The sequence below is a fragment of the Neolamprologus brichardi genome, chromosome 7, assembly GCF_056152115.1.
Source record: "Neolamprologus brichardi isolate AB-2024 chromosome 7, ASM5615211v1, whole genome shotgun sequence".
NCBI lineage: Eukaryota > Metazoa > Chordata > Actinopteri > Cichliformes > Cichlidae > Neolamprologus > Neolamprologus brichardi.
Window position 1 is genome coordinate 55333422 of NC_142110.1, and position 18410 is coordinate 55351831.

General features: G+C 39.0%; 1 protein-coding gene across 1 annotated transcript in view; it reads right to left on the bottom strand.

Moving 5' to 3' along the window:
* The window catches only part of pde8b (phosphodiesterase 8B), a 48254-nt gene that overhangs the window by 13154 nt on the left and 16690 nt on the right, over positions 1-18410 (bottom strand). The window contains exons 3-17 of the mRNA XM_006804755.2: positions 14741-14931; positions 13225-13284; positions 12162-12219; positions 11789-11877; positions 11579-11657; positions 11004-11144; positions 10828-10916; positions 10693-10747; positions 7048-7099; positions 5987-6064; positions 5230-5306; positions 4470-4634; positions 2991-3036; positions 2149-2278; positions 1768-1966 (exon numbers count right to left, since the gene is read on the bottom strand). Coding sequence (XP_006804818.1) covers positions 1768-1966; positions 2149-2278; positions 2991-3036; positions 4470-4634; positions 5230-5306; positions 5987-6064; positions 7048-7099; positions 10693-10747; positions 10828-10916; positions 11004-11144; positions 11579-11657; positions 11789-11877; positions 12162-12219; positions 13225-13284; positions 14741-14931 — 1509 coding nt within the window. The remainder of the gene's footprint in view (positions 1-1767; positions 1967-2148; positions 2279-2990; positions 3037-4469; positions 4635-5229; positions 5307-5986; positions 6065-7047; positions 7100-10692; positions 10748-10827; positions 10917-11003; positions 11145-11578; positions 11658-11788; positions 11878-12161; positions 12220-13224; positions 13285-14740; positions 14932-18410) is intronic.

Here is an 18410-nt window from a genome sequence, read left to right on the forward strand (position 1 = left end):
CCGAGCAACACGGACTTTCAACTCCCGCCACAGATTTTCTATGGGGTTGAGGTCTGGAGACTGGCTAGGCCACTCCAGGACTTTCAAATGCTTCTTACGGAGCCACTCCTTTGTTGCCCGGGCGGTGTGTTTTGGATCATTGTCATGTTGGAAGACCCAGCCTCGTTTCATCTTCAAAGTTCTCACTGATGGAAGGAGGTTTTGGCTCAAAATCTCACGATACTTGGCCCCATTCATTCTGTCCTTAACACGGATCAGTCGTCCTGTCCCCTTGGCAGAAAAACAGCCCCATAGCATGATGTTTCCACCCCCATGCTTCACAGTAGGTATGGTGTTCTTGGGATGCAACTCAGTATTCTTCTTCCTCCAAACACGACGAGTTGAGTTTATAGCAAAAAGTTCTACTTTGGTTTCATCTGACCACATGACATTCTCCCAATCCTCTGCTGTATCATCCATGTGCTCTCTGGCAAACTTCAGACGGGCCTGGACATGCACTGGCTTCAGCAGCGGAACACGTCTGGCACTGCGAGATTTGATTCCCTGCCGTTGTAGTGTGTTACTGATGGTGACCTTTGTTACTTTGGTCCCAGCTCTCTGCAGGTCATTCACCAGGTCCCCCCGTGTGGTTCTGGGATCTTTGCTCACCGTTCTCATGATCATTTTGACCCCACGGGATGAGATCTTGCGTGGAGCCCCAGATCGAGGGAGATTATCAGTGGTCTTGTATGTCTTCCATTTTCTGATGATTGCTCCCACAGTTGATTTTTTCACACCAAGCTGCTTGCCTATTGTAGATTCACTCTTCCCAGTCTGGTGCAGGTCTACAATTCTTTTCCTGGTGTCCTTCGAAAGCTCTTTGGTCTTGGCCATGGCGGAGTTTGGAGTCTGACTGGTTGAGGCTGTGGACAGGTGTCTTTTATACAGATGATGAGGTCAAACAGGTGCCATTCATACAGGTAACGAGTGGGGGACAGAAAAGCTTCTTACAGAAGACGTTACAGGTCTGTGAGAGCCAGGGATTTTCCTTGTTTGAGGTGACCAAATACTTATTTTCCACCCTGATTTACGAATAAATTCTTTACAAATCCTACCATGTGAATTCATGGATTTTTTTTTCACATTCTGTCTCTCACAGTTGAAGTGTACCTCTGGTGCAAATTACTGACCTCTGTCATCATTTTAAGTGGGGGAACTTGCACAATCGGTGGCTGACTAAATACTTTTTTGCCCCACTGTAAATAAAATTGAATTGAAAATTGAATTGAATTGAACGATGCTATATGAGGCTTTTTTCAGTTGCAATTGCAAATAAAATAAAAAAGTGAATATAAATCCATCCATCCATCCACCATCATTTTCTGCTGCTTATCTGGTTTTAGAACACAAGGGGTGCCGTGAACAGAGACGCCCAGTCCTATTCCAGTTCATCTGTATGTGTATCCCAGCTTTTTTGGAATTTGGATTGTACAATGAATCGTATTCAGATCTTTTGCTTGTGTTCCCTTTAATAAATGCTGGTATGCAAACATATCTAGAGTTTTTTTAATAATATGCACCAGCAAACAACATCTTCTATCAACAGTATCATTACATTTTCTTGTTATTAGCATAACATGTTTTTTGGGTGTATTTTTGGTATATTTTCCTTAATAAACCTAAATATACAATTCATTAAATGTGTATATATTATTTAGTATCTCCTGTTTTAGCTTTATCGTTCTCATGTGCCGCTCACTCAGTTTATATGTGTGCTTTTCTTCTAACCTTGACTCTCTCTTTGCGTAGGAAGTAGGCTGTAGCGTGCAGCACATCTGCAGCGTGTGTGGAATTGTGGTAGGAGTTAGAGGAGTGGTAGCTGGCCTCAATGAGCTGCAGCCAGGAGCGCAGTGTAGCCTCCGAGCAGTTTAAGAACTCACACACTCCAAAACTTGTGAAAATCTTCAGGCCTAGGTACGTCAGTGGTCTGCAGGGGATCACACAAAGGACTGGATGAATATGCGTAGAACAGGTTAAAGTAAGAAAAATGCAGCAAAACAGATCACTACTGGATAACAAAATGAATTGAAGCCAATAAGCATACGTAGCTTTTTCGAATCCAAGGAATTTGATATTGTTTGGACTCTCTGGATTATATTATCTTTGTACCTTTTGTGTGTAGCTGCCTCCAGCTCCAGGATGTTGAACTCCCAGCACTCCTCATCATTCAGCATCTCAGCGATGTTTGGAGGAACATCATTCAAAGTGACTGGGATAGCCAGCTGGCTCTGACTCATGTCTAATAGACAGACACACACACATAAAAATGTGACCATAAAAAGACCAAAGAACTATTGTACCTGTGTTGGCTCTGTAATATTTATACCAATAGCTATAGCTAATTGTTCTGAAAATGTAAAGACTGTGGTCTCTACAGTGTGCAATAAAATTATCTAGAGAAGTGAAGGAGCACCGGTGGTGTTGCAGTTACACTTACAAAGACACAGCTTTCAACATAATGACAAATTAGACAATTTCTCAGAAAATTGACTCTTGCTTTGGGTCATCTCTCAGTTAAGTGCTCTTGTGACTGTAGTCATTATAATGGGGTTATGTAATAAACTGAGATGGAAAAATACACACTGTACAATGTTACAAGAACATTGCGACTCTTTCATCCTGCCAACAACTTCAAACTTAATATTTATTCAAGGGATTCCATCAAGACAACAGACCGCATTCAACACCCAAACATATCTCTAGTCCCACATGTTTTTAACCTAATGCTTCATTAACAGCTAGCTACTATGAAGTTATTGACCCAGTGTTGCCAATATATTTATACATACATTGAAATATTTACATAATGCACAGGATTATTGTGCAATATATATTGATTTTTCACCCCCTTGTTGTGGATATTCACTCATGAAAACACACCTGTGTGCAATAGTACCCACTCTGTTTCTTTTTCTTTGTTGCAATTGATATTACAGTGCATTAAAACTTACTTTTGCAGAAAACATATTCATTCCCAGAGAGTCTGCGCAGCCCATCCTGGAGGGAAAAAAAATGAAGAAAATGATTTTTTGAAAATGATTTTGTTTCTTGAGACAGACAGCGAGCCTATTATTCTTAACATCTGACTATTCCATTAGAACCCCAAAACAAATAATGTGGTAGCCTTGCTCAATATTTCAACTTGCACACACAGTGCAACAAACTGGAGTGAAAGATGCATTTATTGGGGAGAGTTGGTGGATTAACTAAGCATCAAAATAAACCCAACATGGAAGACTAGAAAACTGCTGTTCTCTAACTGACCACTCGAGTCTGCTTCCAAAAGTGAGCCACTCCCCCCAGAGATGGTGAAACAAGTAAAACTTCCAAACAGTTTCTTTTGTAGTTGTAGCCTTTTTTTTTAGTTTTTTAGTTGTAGCCTCTGTATACCATTAAAAGTGTGTTTCATTCAGTGCAGCGCTTTAACCAATGGAGTTTAAAAGTACTGCATTAACTGTTTAGTTTAGATATTTTTATATACAGTACCCCATCTTCCGAAAGGCGCTTTCTGAAGCTGATTTTGAGTGTTGAACTTGCATTTGGTGTCTTTGTACTGGAACTCTTAACTATAAGGTCCACAGAGATATGGATGCAAGTAAAGGAGGCCATAACTAAAATAAACCCATCAGAGAGATAGTAAGAATTTTTGATGTGGCCAAATCAACAATCTGGTATATTTTTTAAAAGGATGAATGCACAGCAACACTAAAAGACAACTAAAGGGGATAATTAAAGAATTATTTTCTTGGTTAAGACAAACCTCTTGACAAGAAGACTTTTGTCAAGACTCAAAGTCTTTAATCAAGAGACGCCTTCATAAATGGACATACAGTGTTTACAACAAGGTGCAAACCACAGGTTACTTTCAAGAACAAGAAGGCCAGATAAGACTTTGTCAAAAAGAGCCTGTTTTGAAAAAACTTCTTTGGAGAGATGAATACAAGATGAGCCTGAACCATAACAATAGGAAGAGAAAAGTAGAGCTGTATCTCCTTTACCATCACATTGTCACTGAATTGATGTACTTTTGGTAGTTACTAGAAAACACAGCAGATCTATACTGCGGAGAAAAATCATACATTAAACAATTTGACTGATAGACTGCATCAGCGGTCTATAATATTGCTGCTGGAACCTAAAACTTGCTTTCAAAACAGAAATGTATGCGTGCAGTGACTCACCTCATAGTTGGGCTTATTCAACAAATTCAAATTAAATAAAAACTGTTGGCAGTACAAAAACACAAGCGTGATTGCTGAAGGCAAACATTTCACGGCTGAATGAAAATGCCTTTTTATATTTTATATGCATGAGGTAACAGTTTTACACTGTGATTAAAAACAGCCTGTTTCTTATGTCTCCTTATAAAGTGTCTCAGGCATCTCAACTTACGAACCAATGTTTAAGTACATATACTAACTAATTCTTACACTCATAAGCCCGCCAACCAGGTCGCTTGTGTGTGGGTCATCTTCTTTGGAGGCAAGCTGAGGGGAGTAGAGCTCAGTGGTCCTCAGGATCTCCAACACACGGTCCAGAGCTTCGGCTACCGTTACTGGACTGCTCTCCTGAGCTGCATTGATGATGTTTATTACCTGGGAATGAGGGAAAAGAGTAGCCAGTTAGCAGTTAGCACTTCATGTTATTGCTGTGAAAGGTGGTCCCTCAAGCTACTAAATGCTTGATATGTTAGATATTATAAATGTGTCCAAACACTCCCAGTTTGTTCCTGAGTTACTTGGACAACAGCCACAACTTTGAAAAACATTATGAAGTCACAATAAAGCTGACTTTGGAAATAAAATGCCACTTTTTTACTTTTTCACAAACGGATGTTTCATTTTATTAGAGTACAATGCTGTCATCAAAAGAGTATGAAATTTAAAGAGTTATAACCAAGAAAAAAAAGTGTTTTTGGAGCTTCAGTGACCTTTAACAGGTTAATTCTTCTAAGTTCTTTGATGAGTCATTGTGGCTTCTTGTAATGAAAAAAACAAACAAACAAACAGATGGATGAACGTACATGCTGAGGGCTGGACAGACAACCCACAAACATATTGTCTCTGGCATCGAAGGATGAAAACACACTGCAAGTTGTGACTTCTGGTCATTTTTACATAGCATTTGCTTTGGTACATTTAAAGTTTATTTTACTGTAAATGATTAACTCCACTGCTTAAAGCAGCATACCTTTGTTATTGGAGCCTCAATGGTCATAGAATGAATCCTGGCCACAGAAGAGTATCTTCGATTTTGTAAACTGGGAGCTGCAATGTAGAAAACATTATGGTATTGGTATTATGATCACTATATTATGGCTTGTGGCTTATCAGTAATAATAACATGTTTTTGGCTTTCATCAAAATGCTCATGAATGAAAGAGATAAAAAAGAGCAAGACAAAATATTTTGAGGGTGAGCAGAGGAGAAGCAGCATGCAGCTGAGATAACTTAAAATAGCAGCTGCGTCAAAGTGAGTTGAAGAGGGAGGTATGCATGTTATCAGCCCTCAACATCTCTCTGTACGATCTCTTTAGTTCAAGCACCTACCATAACACAGTCTGACTCACTCTCCAATCATTCCTTCATTCTTTCTTTCTTTACCCACTCCTATTTTGTGATCTCCTTTGCTTTATTCACATTTTTTTATTATGTTCAATCTCCTACGGTTGTTTTGTGTTCAAACATCTTCTTCAGATATTTAGCTGTAGACCATGGCTCCCGTTACATTGTGTTGTTTAGTTAGCGCTCCACACTTGCTGTACATCAGGATTGGGGCCTGTTTTGTTTATCTTCCCCTCATTATAATCTTAACTGTTATCAGCTTTAGCCAAGCCAATTGAAAATATGTTTAGATGTCTGGTTGTGCTTTTGGAGTGGCGCAAACTAGAGTTGTACCAATTTAAACAGAGGCTCAAAAACATAAAACATATTTTAAATATCCTTACCGTCACTACTACGGGAGCTCACCGATCGGTCGTCCATCGAATCTTTTCTTCTGTCTCGGTGTCGTAGAGAATAGCACTCTGCGGATGGAAGTAATGCATGTAATACTATCAAGTAATTTCATCTTTGAGAATAATAACAAACCTGGACTTGTTTACTTTGGTGACCCCCTTACAATATCCACTGACATTTAAAGAGAGCATGGATAGGACAGCGGAATTTAACAAAGTAGATTTACTCAAGGACTTAGCTCGAGTACAGTTTTAATGTACTTGTAGCTTGTTTAAAGTTTACTGTTATTCAGCATTTTGCTTCAACTCCATTGCATTTACAGTGTTTTACTTTATACTCCATCACATTTATTTTAAAGCTAAAGCTGCTTAACAGTCTGCAGTCTTAAATACTGGAAATAAGGTTACCCAGCAGTTAATGAGTACTTTAAATCATCTATATGTGCAACATTAAAATGAAATACACATAAATGAACCAAAAATTATTAAACCAACAGTCTCATTTATATATTCTGCATAGATAATACTTTTGCTTTAGCTGCTTGATTTAATTTAATTTAATACACTTAACAGCCACTTTACTAGATACACTTTACTAGTACTGGGTTGGATCCCCTTTTTCCTTCAGAACTGCTTTAATTCTTTGTGACAAAGATTCAACAATGTGCAGAAAATAGTCCTCAAAAATTCTGCTCCACATGCATTTGCTTTATGTTTGTTGGCTACACATCCATGATGTAAAACGGTTGGTTATAAAATACCTTTGGGATACGGTGAAACGGGAGTTCTCTATCATATCGAGACTATCTCTCCACTCGGAATACGTGATAGTCTCTCACTCAGAGAACCAAGGTTACAATGCCTTATGCATTTGAGTACAGCCTGCTGTCATATTCAAGAAACCAGTTTGAGATGATCCATCCTATTTTCTCATTGTCAGACCATTGTCGATCAACCCTGTTTTAGAACTCTATAATTTACCTTCTCCAAATGGAACCTCTGCAATTAAGAGATAAAGGAAACGTAAAAGACAAAAAAATGTTGTAAGATACCTGAGTGAGAATGTTCCCCGCTGTATCTCTCCTCCTTGTTGAACTTGTGGAGCTGGTAGACAGAGAACAAGAGATGATTAAAATCTAGGTGTGCACTGTGGATATGCATTTACTGTGATGGATATAATCAGACGCATTTGGGGCTAAAGCAAAATGCTGGATTTATTTTAACATTCTTTATATTTTTAAGAATTTGTTCCAATCTTATTTAAGCTTTCTGTATCATTTTTAAGATATAGCAGTCTATAAACATTATTGATTTAGGCAAAAGAACTGCAAGGAATATACAGGTTTGTATTACTATAACAGAGCATTTTGAATACAACCTATGTATGACTGGAGAATTCAGTATGACTATGAATACAGTATTAAAGTCGTTAAGTAAGTAAAGTGGATAGCCTACAAAGTGATCCAGTGTGTTACCAACGTGTTTGATCAGAATGGATTTATGTAGTATATAAAAATGGCATATCATAAAACGTATGTCTGCAGGACAAGATCTTAATAAATATAAACCCACCCTGTCTCTGTATCAGTGACATAGCACTTCTTAATTCAAAGACTAAAAACTAGTAACTACTTAGCATGTTAACACACACTATAGGCTCATGCACAGTGACACTAGCAGTATGCTAATTGCGTTTGATTCTTTATATAGTGATATTTATGCAATTCTTATGAGTCAAGCTAATGGTAACATACATTTCAATGCACTAAATCATAGATTCATTTATTTTTTAAAAAGTTAAGAAATTTGTGTTTGGTGGATTATTTCTTTATTGTAAGAGTGCTTCTTGGGAATAAATTTTATTTCCATTGGAAAACCGGTTTATTTCCTTGTAAGTAAAATACATCTGTGGGTTGAGCAACAGAGTTGATTACGTGGGTTGTGCCCATTAAGAAGTTGCAAAATGTCCTCTGCCAATGCTAAACAGCTTATTTTGTTATTTTCTTTTTTGTGCTAAGGTCACGTATGGCAGTTCCCTGCTCATGCCCTGAAGCTCTTGGTACACAGTTTTCATGCTGATGTTAAAAGAGTCTGAAGTCTGCACAGCGATGGAAACTTTTTTTTGCGCTGTGCACTTCTTTGCACTCAGCAAATTTACATGGCCTGCTACTTTGTGGCTTAGGTGCTGTGGTTCCCAAATGTTTCCACTTTGCAATAATGTCTCTTAAGGTTGATTATGGAAGGATCTAGGAAGGAAGGAATTTCATGAACTGACCCAGTAAGATTTGTCACATTCTATTCCAGTAACTACTACACGTGATTCAGTGAACCTTTTAGAATGACCCATTCTTTCACAAATGTTTGGAAAGGCTCATGGCTATGAGTTTTTGTGTATTTTAAACTTGTTTGCTGTGTCTGCCTCTCTCTCAATATATATGTGTGTTTGCATGCATACATTTAATACAGCATATTTATATAGGTAACAATTTGCATGGTACATCCTGTTAGTCACACTCAGGTTCTTCGGATGGGTAGAGCCTCTAATCAGGTTAAGAAGATTTTCCTTACCCAGTGACTCACTGCACCTATGCAACTTGCTGACAGCGCAACCTGCATGTTTATGCAATCATTTATGCATGTATACAAACACATTTCTATAACTGTAAATCATTTTTACATATTTAGGAAAGTGTAATTTCGCTATGGAGCATGGAAAGCTATCCCTTGAACACTTCAGCTACATGTCATTTTTAAAATCCATTTCAATCTCATAGAATTGGCTAGTTGGTCTTTCTTTATACCCCCTTTGCTTAAAGTTGCTATTAGGCATTGAGTGTGTCTCATACTGAGTAAATAGGATTAGGACAATGTAAACATGTCTAATGACATGCAAAGTTTCCAGATTTAACTGGCTACAATTTAATGTTCTTCTTGGGCTGCAAAGCACAAGCAGACATCTAAACATCTTTTAAATTGGCTTGGCTAAAGCTTGTAATAGTTGAGATTATAATGAGGGGAAAGACAAACAAAACTGACCCAAAACCTGCTGTAAGTCTGGAGTGCTAACTAAACAACACAATGAAACGGAAACCATGGTCTACAGCCAAACATCTGGGTGGGAAAAGATGAGGAGTAATGTGGGGCTTTAAGTGCCCAGAGGAAAAGATCTTAAGCGAGGATCCAATGTCATATAAATGGTATCTTGAAATGGCCTTCGTGGCCTTGGGTTGTCAAATAGATAATCTCAGTGAAGATGTACTACATGCCTCAGGTCATGATTTAGTTCTAGAGAGCCATCAAATGCTAAACCTTTGTTGCTTCTTTGCATCAATTCCCTATGGTAATTTGTGGTAAAAAATGAATAAAATCTAGAAATGACACTGTGATAATACCATCCAGTTTGACACTGCACATTTTAGGTTGTGGGGGATGACTAGAATTGGATCAGTCGCTGCCATGCCTAAGGATTCCCGGCCCCGACATGCAGGAATGACTGCCATTTGGCTTTGGCAGTCAAATGTCAGTGGCTGACTCACCTTATGCATACACGATGAAAGAGAGCAATGAGCTAAACCTAGTGCCTGTGCAGCTTTGCCCAGGGTATAAATAGCCTTGGTGCCTGGCTGCTCGCCTTCCTTAGGCCTTAGTGGGAGATCCTGGTGCTTAGTTGTAGCTTAGCATAGTATGACGTTATTGGCTGGGAACCCAGCTGAGCGTAGCGGCACCTGCTTCAGAGTAGCTGTGCATGGTGCTCAATAGTGCTGGAAGCCTGTGAGCCCACATGTTTTGTTGAGGTATTGAAGTAAATCTGACACTTTAGCCTACAGATCATTTGAAGCATTTATATAGATGTAACTGCCAGCAGAGTTTGCAATCAGTGACTAAGTGCAGTTTGGACTCAGTGGTATATTTCATCACCAGACTTGATTGGGCCAAAAAGCACTGCAGCATTAGCACTGCTGATAGTTTGACATTTGTTTAAGCTCCACAACACAAATAATATTTTGTAGCTGCCTGTTTTCTTCTTCTCCTTCTTCTTTTTTTAACTACAAGCACCTGCATGTAGGAGCTGAATGTCATTTAGGGATGGGTAATAACCAAACACAAGAATATGATTTTTTTTTCAACAATATGACTTTGTTGTTGAAATTGTTCTTGTCTCCTCACCCCCAACTTGGTTGCGGCAGATAGCTCCCCTTTCTGAGTCTGGTTCTGTTGGGAGGTTTTTTCCTGTTACAAGGGAGTTTTTCTTCCCACTGTTGCCAATTTCTTGCTCATAGGTGGTTGTTATTGTGATTTGGCACTACATAAATATATTAGAACTGAATCATTTAAAGATGTGGCTATAGCAAAACCCAACCAAAACCCTAAGTAAGCAAAGAAAGAGAGTCCCACATTAGAATCCTTAAGTACCTGAATGAGTAAATATTTGATTAAAACCTTTAACTTCTAGTTGTTATTGCCAAAGCTCCTGTTTCACTCCTTGTATAATGACCTCTCCTTTGCCAAGGTTTGTATAATTAGCTTCTACACACAGTACAGTATTATTAAAGAATTAGCCGTGCCTCACCCATACTAAAATTCAGTTTGGTATTTCTTTTTTGCAGTGTTAGTGACAAACTGATGGAAATGATTGTCCCTGCCTTGGGTGGAAGGAAACTTTTCAGAGTAAACGATCAGATGATCATTTCACCAACCTGATTGTTGTTGTCAATATGCGGTCTCTTGATGGCTACAAAATGTCGAATTTTCCTGTGGGAAGAGGACAGGAATCAGAGATTTCTTTCTAGGATCTGTACACTAACAACGTATGCTTGTTTAACTTGGCTTACCCTCCTTGGCCGATGACTGGTGTTATCCTCACATGCTGTTGTATACTGTCCCCTGATTTCTTTCTGGCATAATAAATGCCCTGCCATTCCTTCAGAGACGACATGCCAGTCAGGGTATGAAATGCTGTCAGATCTCACAGATAGGTTGGATGGAGATGAATGGGTACAGGACTGACCTTTCCTTTTTTGATACAGTTGTTGATGGTGTCCAGCAGATCAGCTCTGTTCTTGTCACTCTTGGGAAGTTCAGTCAGTTCTTTCCCGATCAATTCCCCTTTGTGATAGCCCATCATCCGTTCAAATGCTGGATTCACGTACTGTGAAATAACCACAAAACTGTTAGAGTAAAAGAAAAAGTTGTATGTTTTTCTTATTGTCCTCTTGTGTCTAAATTTCCCTGATCACCTCTTCCCCATAGAGAGGGGGAAAGGACAATCTGTCTATAAGGAGGTACATGTTGTTTTGTGGTGACTTGACTTCGACTTTTTTATGTAGCACATTGTTGTTAATGTATGTAAAATCTGTAAATGTGATGCTTTGTTGTGTTTCTATTTATTTCACAATTACCGCGACCAAGACAAAAACTAAGAGAGACACAGTTTATATGTAAAGGTATTAAAGTCATAAACAGTTTTTTTGGATTAACTACTTGAGGATGAGAGCCACAGATATTACACAAATACTGACTATCACTAGCTTTGTGATTTAAAGAAAAGCTTTTGCTGCGTTGGAAGGTGTGTAATATGTTTACCTGTATTATGTGGTCCTCACTGGTGATCTCCACAGCTTCTTGGCAGTGCTCCAAGGCAGTGAAGATGGAATTACAAGCCCTGTGGATGAATAAAGCCACCATACTAAGAATTAGGAAACTCAGTACCAAAGAACACTTACACAGTATATGTCTGTGCATGTTCACATAATTGCATGATATGATCTAAGTGTCTTTGCCCTCCACTTGTACCTGAGTTTGAACTGGCAGCGCACCTCTCCATGCTCCATCTGTATGAGCTCATTATAGCATGCTGCCACACTGTTGTTCTCCACAAACCTCTGGAGGCCAAAGAAGGTTAAGTGACATTTGAAGGAGAGAAAAGGGGTGGAAAGATTGAATGAGTCAGTAGCAAATCGTATTGAAACCTCCAACGTCATTTTCACACCATTAAAAAACATGGACAATAAGTGCCTCTTTCAAAACTGGCAACACGCTGCTGTTTAAGTGTTTAAAATCTTTAGATGATCAATGAAACGCCTCAAGGAGAAACAAGCATAACACATTGAGGGCTGCATCTGATATAAACAAAGTCACAAGCACAGGAAAAAGTTATTGGACGTACTCTGCTAAATCCAGCGCAGAGGAGAGGAAGAACAGATGGCTCTTCTTGGTCAGACGGTCTATACAGTGACAGAAAAGAATGATTACCATCTGCAACCACAATCATTTTTCAAAATCATGCTTGGAGTGGTCTGCTCAAACAATGAATGGAAAACTGTGTAGTTTAAACTCTCAAAAATCAGTCAACTTTTTTTTTAATATGAGTGATTGCATCCAAAATGAACAGCACCAACTGAAAACAACAATTGTTTCAATGGAGTTTGCAATGTAAGGTAAAGACTCTACAATAATATAGAGAAAATCCCCCAAATCTGACAACCCCCTATGAGCAAGCACTTGGCGACAGTGGTAAAGAAAAACTCCCTTTTAACAGGAAGAAGCCTCAGGCTGAACCAGGCTCAGGGGGGCGGAGCCATCTGCCGTGACTGGGTTAAAGGTGAGGAGACAAGAAGATTTTCAACAGCAAAGTCATATTATTGAAAAAAAAAAATTCATGTTCTTGCATTTGGTTGATACCCATCCTTTTTAATAGACATTTCTTCTATTTTGAACAAACAATCTAAAAATCAAAAAGTAATACTAAATTATAACATCATCTTGCAGCTGAAACTGTTTACCATGTGACTAAAATACAATCCACCATCCAACCATAACCGTAGACAGGTTGCTGTTGACCTTGCAGATTTTAAGAGAATTATATAAAAATATATGAAAATATTTTGAGGAATAACTTTTTTTTTTGAGAAGTGTTGGAATAATCGGTTGATGTGCTGATTTTCAAATCAAAAGTCTAGTTAAAAAATTAACCTGATACAGTTCATGGTTGCTTAATATGGTTAAAAAATGTGTAATGCTGTACATGAACCCAACATAGTAAGATAAAATGCCTTTGAAAGACTACCCCATTCAAAGGCATAGCTATCCATACTAATGGGATACTGTAAACATCTGAAGTTTGTTTTGAAGTTGAGCCTTAAAGACCTTAAAGTCTTATGTGAATAATTTTCTAATTAATTATTAACACAGAATATAAAAATTTACAAAAAAGATTAACTCAGACTTACTTTTGTGGCACAACAGCTAGAATAACTGTGTTTTCAGAGGGCTTTGTGGCACGGATCATCCTGAAAATAACACAAATACAGATACAAAGTCAGCAGGAGTTCAGGAGAAGTGGCTTGGACTCATGTACAGGACAAACATGTGGACAGATTTGGGGGTTGATGTCATTGCCTCAAAAGGAGGACAGAACATTTCTGCCCTTTACACAGAAACACCAAACCAAACATGTACCTCAGAGGATTGGCCACAAAGCCAGGCCACTGGCAAAGCGTAAGGGAAAGGGGCCAAGAGGTAGAGGAGGAATGAGTATGCAGTGTTAGAGAATGAAAGCAGGAACAGAAGGAATGGATTATGGAAGAGATCCTCATGGTGGATAAGGACGGGAGGTGGAAAAGGCAAAAAAAAAAAACATTGAGGAAAGGAGCGAAGGAGGAAACAGGGAGGAGTTGCCAAACTGTGGTATTCTGGAGACAGGGGAGATAAATGGATCTGTTCCTTTACTTGAGGAAATAATGAAGCACTTAAAATAAATCACAAGAAAATATACGGGCACAGCTTTTTACTATAGGCCAATAACTAAAAGGTCTGCAGGAAAACTAAATCAAACACATAAGTAGTAGTCACTTGTCTTGGCTAAAAATAATATGGAATAAAGTTTTTCTTTAAAAAGATGCCAAAAAATCTAAGGAACATCCAGCTTCGATTTATTTATTAAAACAAAGAATAAGCTGACTTGAAAACTTGAAAGTCAAGTTATTTAAAAGAAGAAAATTGTAGAAATGTATCCAGAACAGGTCGTTCTCAGTAAATAAATAAGTAAATGAATAAACAAATGCACACAACTCTATGAGCAGTAAGGATTTAACATCTGGCACAGGACTGGGAGTGAACGGGATCATTTCGCAGGCGCATATATTTTTGAAAAGCTGCCAGCACTGCCACGGCCACTTTGGACAAATGGGCAAAAAACCTGACTGATTTCATGTCAGCAAAGTGCAGACTCACTTTAGTGCCTGCTCAACTATGGCTTCCTATAACTTGGGAAGTTAAATATCTTGTACTTCCTTTTGGAGAAAAACTGAATAAAGAAATCTGTAAATATAACTTGGAGCATCAGGTTTCAAGTTGTAGACTTCTGTGTTGCTTTCAGTGAACACCAGATGGCACCAACCAGTCCCAAAGCTATAGGAGCTTCAGTACTCACTGCTCCTTGCTATAACTTTCGACTGATGTAGTTTGATCTATATATTGCACATGATTACGTGCAAAAAGATGTGGATTTGGTTAAATCATTTCTTTGCTAGTATTTTTTTTCTTTTTCAGTTTAAGGAGATGGTTTCCAAACATTAAAGAAGTATCAATATTCTCTTAAATATGTAATACAACACCAAATTACTTCCTAAAATGTCTTATCCCAGCTGCTGGGAGGAAATACTCTCAAAACATTCACTGAAGTGAAAATAGAGAAATTACAGAAAATATAGAACCAGTGACTCTGGTCACAAAGACTTCACTCACCGGCAAACAGCTTCAGGCTCAAAATAGCGTGAGTGACGTCCATCAATGATTATTATCTCATGGTGCTTGTCTAGGAAACATTCAACAGCAGACTCAGGCGTCCGTGCAATGTTGCACCTGAAACCAGCGCGGTCACAGGCCCACCAGAAGGCATCACTTTGGCTGTCCTCCTTTGCAAACACGAGCAAGACCTGGAGAGAGACAAGGAAATGGACATGGGGGTAACAGAGTACTTCTATTGCTGGGATAATTATAAAATAGATATTTCACTTTGTCTACTACTCAGGCAGCACACTATTCAGAACAGCAGACCAAGAACATTTTATGTGCCGGTTACATTTTTCACAAGGTTACAGGACAAATGAGGCTACTGACATGTATCAGTGAATAGCAACAGGTACAAATTCTGGCTTAAATTATATCCACTCCTCCCTTTTTTGCAGATTAACATAATGCACTGTTTATGGAGTAAGTAAGTAACTGGCTGCATGAAAGAAAAATTAAACAGCCTTATGTTGACATAATGCAAAATTATTACACTCATATCCACAGTTTTAAATCCAAATCACCACTTAATCTACCATGCATATCTTTGGACTGCGGGAAGAAACATGTAGAACATGCAAATGGCAAACAGAGAGGCCCCACCCTAATGAAGAAACCAAAAAACATGAAATACTGCTCGCATCAGGATCGCTGCCTAATGTTATTCTTACTGGAACCAAAAACAGCTCCTTCCTTTGCCTGTGCTTAAAATGTCAACAAATTTTATGAAATCCAGCCTGGTTGTTTCTTGTCTTTTGCTAAGAACAATCTATATATTATTATCATTATATTATAAGGCTACTAAACATCACAGTACATAGAGAAACGGCTAAAAAAACAGAAACAATTTATTACCTTTAACATGCATTACTCATAAAATAAGTGTGTTATTGTACCTTTAGGGATAGCCTTAGTGATGGCATGTCATGGGGGCAGTAACCTCTTAAGTCCTACCACTGTACCCTCTTTCAGGGTATTTATAATCTGGTGGTTTGCACACTGCGGGGACTGGTCTTGGACCTCTGGTGTCAGTTTTGTATCTTAATCTTGGGGTCTATCTCAGGAGCCTTTTACAGGCGACATGGAACAAAATGTACGATACAGTCCACAGAGGTCAGCAGTTCATCACAGGACGAACACATGGAGGCTGCCTTTTCACATCCACACGTACATCTAATTTTAGAACCACCAATTACCCTAACATGCATGTTTTTGGACCGTAACAGGAAATCAGAAAAACAGCCTCTCGGCACAGGAAGAACAAAGATCCTAGAGAGACTTTGCTTGGGAACATCTATCTGTTTGCCCCCTGAAATGGTTGTTCCCTTGAGGTCTAATAATGAGCCCTAAGGAGTATATTTATAGATGCACAGAGATCGAATTTTAACTTTTCTGAGAAAGTAATATATAAGAATGTATTGGTCATTTGTCTCTAGTGATGGCTTTCATTTTGAAATTAGCACATAATGTTCCCTTAGTGTTCATGTAGGCTTGACAAAACAGGAAGTTTATCTGGATGTAACGAAAAGCTAAAAACCCAACTTCATTTGTAAAGCTTGCATAACTGGGTAAAGTAAAACATAGTATTACCACCTTTATTTGTTTTGTTAGTATAGCGATGTGAGTAAAATCAAAAACTGAGAAAAATAAACAGCGGGAAAAACTGTGTCATCAGTCTTGATGTTCAGTCTCAGCTCTGTTGCTTTTTCTGGGTTGAGTTTTAATTTTCTCTCTGGCGATTTGTGGATTTCCTTCCAGAGTCCCAAGACACGCATGCAGCTTGGGAGAAATATTGGAAATTGTGCGTGCTCATCCGTGTGCTTGACTTTCCTTAGATAAGCTGGAAAACTGTGCATGGTGCCTCTCTATCTTTTGTTAAAAGCATGCTAGGAGAGTCTCCACCTGCCTGTCCCCCCCGATTCTGACTGGGGAAATTTAAAATGGATGAAATGAATAGCTGAATAACCGCCACCATGTAAACGTCATGGTAATGCCTTCTCCAAGAGGTGAATTACTGCTTTGACTGAAACTGAGCAGCGCAGAATCATGACAGACATGAAACCTGCAGAGTGAGAACATGTTTTAGATCCCACACTGTGTTTTGACCATGAACACACCAACCACCTTTGGTACAGTGGTGAGGAAACACAACATATACACGCAGGCAGCTGGACTGCAGCCAGAATCAACAGTACTCAGCTCTGCCTCGCAGCAGCATCACCTCCTGACTCCCTCTAAGGACAACAAAGGATAGAGTGACAGATAGAGTGCATGGAAGCACAGCAGAGAGAGGGGAAAGCTAATGAGTGAGTGGGTGAAATAAGCAGAAGGGAGTCCAAGTCATGATTCTCCACAGTAAAATCAGGCAGAGAGCATTTCAAAGTGTTCCTTCACAGGCGGCGACAGAAACAATAGAAAATGAAAAAGAAGAGGTGAGACTGCCAAAAGACGATGTAAGAAGGAGAGGACAGGAGGAGAAAATGGGCTCCCATTTGTGAGTGCCTGTGAAAGATCTACAGTCTTTGATCCTGTGCTGGCTTGTGTAACCATGGTGCTAACATGTGAAATTCCACACACACAGTACCTAGCGTACCCTGGGACAACACAGACCGCACACATCTCTGACCTGCCACCCAAATATGTCACCAATGACAAGCCTGATAGGAGGCGCCGTTGGTCTTAATACCACCATCTAATATACACACAGTCAAACATATTTAAACACATGGCTGCACTCCATCACACCAACATCATATCTGTCACAGCTAGATGCCTCTCTAAATGCAACTCACTGTTAATGGTAGGCAAATGGATGTGTGTTTATGCAATTAATTGGTTACAATACCCTTAAAATACAATTTAAGTTTTTAAACCTCTCAAGCCACCCAAATGACACAGTTAGTCACAGCCTTCATAGTTTACATGAAAACACTGTTCAGCTAGCACAGAGGCTTATCCTCCTGGACTGCTGCTGTTTTCAGAGTTCAGAGGTTAATCTGCCATGTTTGCACACCCAAGTCAGATGCCATTTAACACTGGGAGACTTCCAAACAGATGTGTCACTGGGATAACTACCTTTGAGCCATTTAACTGTATATCAGGTCAAAGGGTGACCAATGAAATCTTTTCTTTCAGCTTTCCAGCTGAATTTTTTTATTTTAACAATCAACTTTTATGGGATTGCACAGCATTATCATCCCCTGTTCCCCTGTCCCGACTCTTGTATGCAAAAGCTCGCACTGCAGGATGTGCATTTTTATAAAGTCTGGATTTTAGCCAATAGATATGGAGAAAGTAGGGGAGGTTTTTATCATGTTCTCAAGCAGGTTAAGTCTTTGCTGGCAATGCTTTGCTCAATGGGGGAAGTTGCAAGACACTACAAGGTCATAAGCTCTGTAGAATTTGGATGAATATGATGGAAACTGCCCCAAAGATTAGAAAATGAAGTGATAAAAAACTGCAGAACAGGGAAACTGTAGTGTGCAGTGATACAGTATTTAAATGTGGGATAAAAATTAGAATTGGCAGGTGTGGCTCAGAAGAAACTCCACATGTGCACGCCTATTGAGATCCAAGGTAATTACAAGACAGAACAGCAGCTCAAATAGCGGTTAACAACAGTTTT